We start from the raw sequence: 2,317 nt of genomic DNA on the forward strand, positions 1-2,317 counted from the left end.
ACGATGAACTCTACCAACGCGACACACAGTTCGAGCAATAATAGTGTTATATAAGACAGGTAATTTAAGCCCTTATAATAAAATGGTGACCAAATGACATTTAGTGAATCCATGTTCATTTACAAATCAATAAATAACAATAAATAAAAAATAAAATAAAAACATGTTTAACCCATTGTACGCAAATAACAAGAAAATCAAACAATTTTGTACACAGAAATGCTCAATATAAAACTCTTATTTGCTAAAAACAAGCGGCCAAAGTGCGCCGCAATTAACGGTAAAAACGCAAAGAATTAGTTAAACAATAACTGCAATTAAAGAAAACACTGTATAGCGACAGTTCAACGAATTTTTTATAAAATAAGCCTGTGGTTTTTAATATGTTTCACATTTGGAACTGAATTGAAATAAAATATAATTTAAGAACTGGTTAAAAGTCTTGATTTGATAATGGAATTGTAATAAGTTAGTTGATGGCAGTCTTTAGTAATTATTCAAAAAAATAAAAATGAATATAATCGCATATGACTGCCTTTCTTATGTTTCTTAACAACTTTGTAAAGGGAATTATTCTTTATTTACATCCCAATTAATTCTCTCTTATTTGATCCGATGAGGAATAACGAAAACATTATTTTACAAACCATGTCATCATAAATGGAAATGGCTGGTAAATTCCAATAAGAAATCCAAAGAAATATTCGCGCGTGGGAACTAATTTGCATCAACGATAGTCATTATTTTGTTTCCTTTAACAAACGGCTGTACATGAATCATCATTATATCACTGTACATGCTATATGGCAGAGTCTTTAGTCTAACGCACAAGACTGTAAAGTGTTTAATTTCGATTTTCTTTATTTTTGATGTATTATTTATAAGCGAATTAGAATGAAAAGCTATTGTATTCCATTTTTTCTTCGTATAATAACAAAGTATTTTTGTTTAATTGACATTTTTCCTATGCATACATTACAAGGGGAAGATCATAAAATTATCTGAACACTTTAGCACCCTTTTTTTTCAATTTATTTGGTATTGGAATGTACGCGATATTTGTTCGCATTGTTCTTGTTTGAATCACCCATGAATGATCATAACATTTCTCTTGACTCTTACCTGATTTCATCGACGAAGATTTGCCGGTGTACTTCCGGTTATATCCGCCGTCCGGGGACCCACTCCCGGAAGATTCTCTATCGGTCTCCACGAGACTCCCATCGCGACGGAAGCGCTTGACGGGATTCATTAGGCCACCATGACTGTCCAAACCCTGCGGAGGAAGCGTCCGCAGCATCCCGATCACGTGATCGATCCTCTGTGTGGCTCCTGGTGAGGCTTAACGCGGCGTCGCTCGACGCAAACGTAGGACGCTTAATGAATGCACAAGCATATAATCAAATGAATTCTAATTAACACTGACGTTCACTTTTTTGAAACCATGATTGTCAATCATTAATTTCCAACAAAATATTTTGGTAGCATGTGCATATTTACGTCATTTTTTTATTGAATCTTTATTAAGGTATTTAGTATTCAGTCTTGAATATTAAACTGGTAAACCATTTTATATTTAATATTATTCTTTTATATAAAACCTCAATTTGAAATATCAAACTTTAATTATCTGTCCGAAATAAACACTGAATGTTAATCCGTTTTAGTTTATTTTCAGTAGCTCATTAAAGTTTATTGCAGTTGTATTGCAGTTGATATTAAGAACACTTTAAATATGTAAATTTACACAAGCAATCGTGCCGAGCAATGGTACAAGTTCGTCTTATTTGGACAGTAAAGAGATCCGCGTCTTAAGTACCCGATTTTCACAATTATGTCAACAATTGTATTATACTTCGGAATGTATATCCAATGTTTTATATCATAAATGGAACGTCTCAAATCAGCGACCGTGTACTAGTTCTGCTAAAATCGCAACTTGAAACATTATGTTCACTAATTTAGTGCAAACACAATTTCGAGATAAGCAGACGAGCCAGTCCTTTTCGTTCTATTCGGGTAGCTCAAATCTCGTCTGGGAGCGAGAAACCACGTGATCTTGCGACTGGTAATTGTTGAGATAAGGACTGCTAATAACAATGTCATTTTTAGTCGTTTTATCAAAATCTAAATCCTAGCCAATCACTGGCAGCTATAACGATAAACCCTGTTTTAATATTCTACTGTTCAGCTTAAATTGTATGGACAACGTTAACAAATACCATGATCCAAGCATGTTTATTAAGTGTTTAATATATTTTTTTTATCAAACAAATGTATTCCATCATCATCATCATCATCATCATCATCATCATCA

The 2,317-nt window shown here is 33.2% G+C and overlaps 1 protein-coding gene across 2 annotated transcripts in view; it reads right to left on the minus strand.

The window, feature by feature from the left end:
* Nucleotides 1-2,033, minus strand: part of LOC127882254 (DNA-binding protein RFX6-like) — a 52,994-nt gene extending 50,961 nt beyond the window's left edge. The window contains exon 1 of one of the 2 annotated variants that reach the window (XM_052430801.1): nucleotides 1,123-2,033. In XM_052430801.1, the coding sequence (XP_052286761.1) occupies nucleotides 1,123-1,300 (178 nt within the window). In that variant the 5' untranslated portion in view covers nucleotides 1,301-2,033. Of the gene's footprint in view, nucleotides 1-647; nucleotides 695-1,122 lie in introns of those variants that run through there. The other variant, XM_052430820.1, reaches the window with a different exon arrangement.
* Between the last annotated feature and the right edge of the window lie 284 nt (nucleotides 2,034-2,317).

The sequence above is a fragment of the Dreissena polymorpha genome, chromosome 1, assembly GCF_020536995.1.
Source record: "Dreissena polymorpha isolate Duluth1 chromosome 1, UMN_Dpol_1.0, whole genome shotgun sequence".
NCBI lineage: Eukaryota > Metazoa > Mollusca > Bivalvia > Myida > Dreissenidae > Dreissena > Dreissena polymorpha.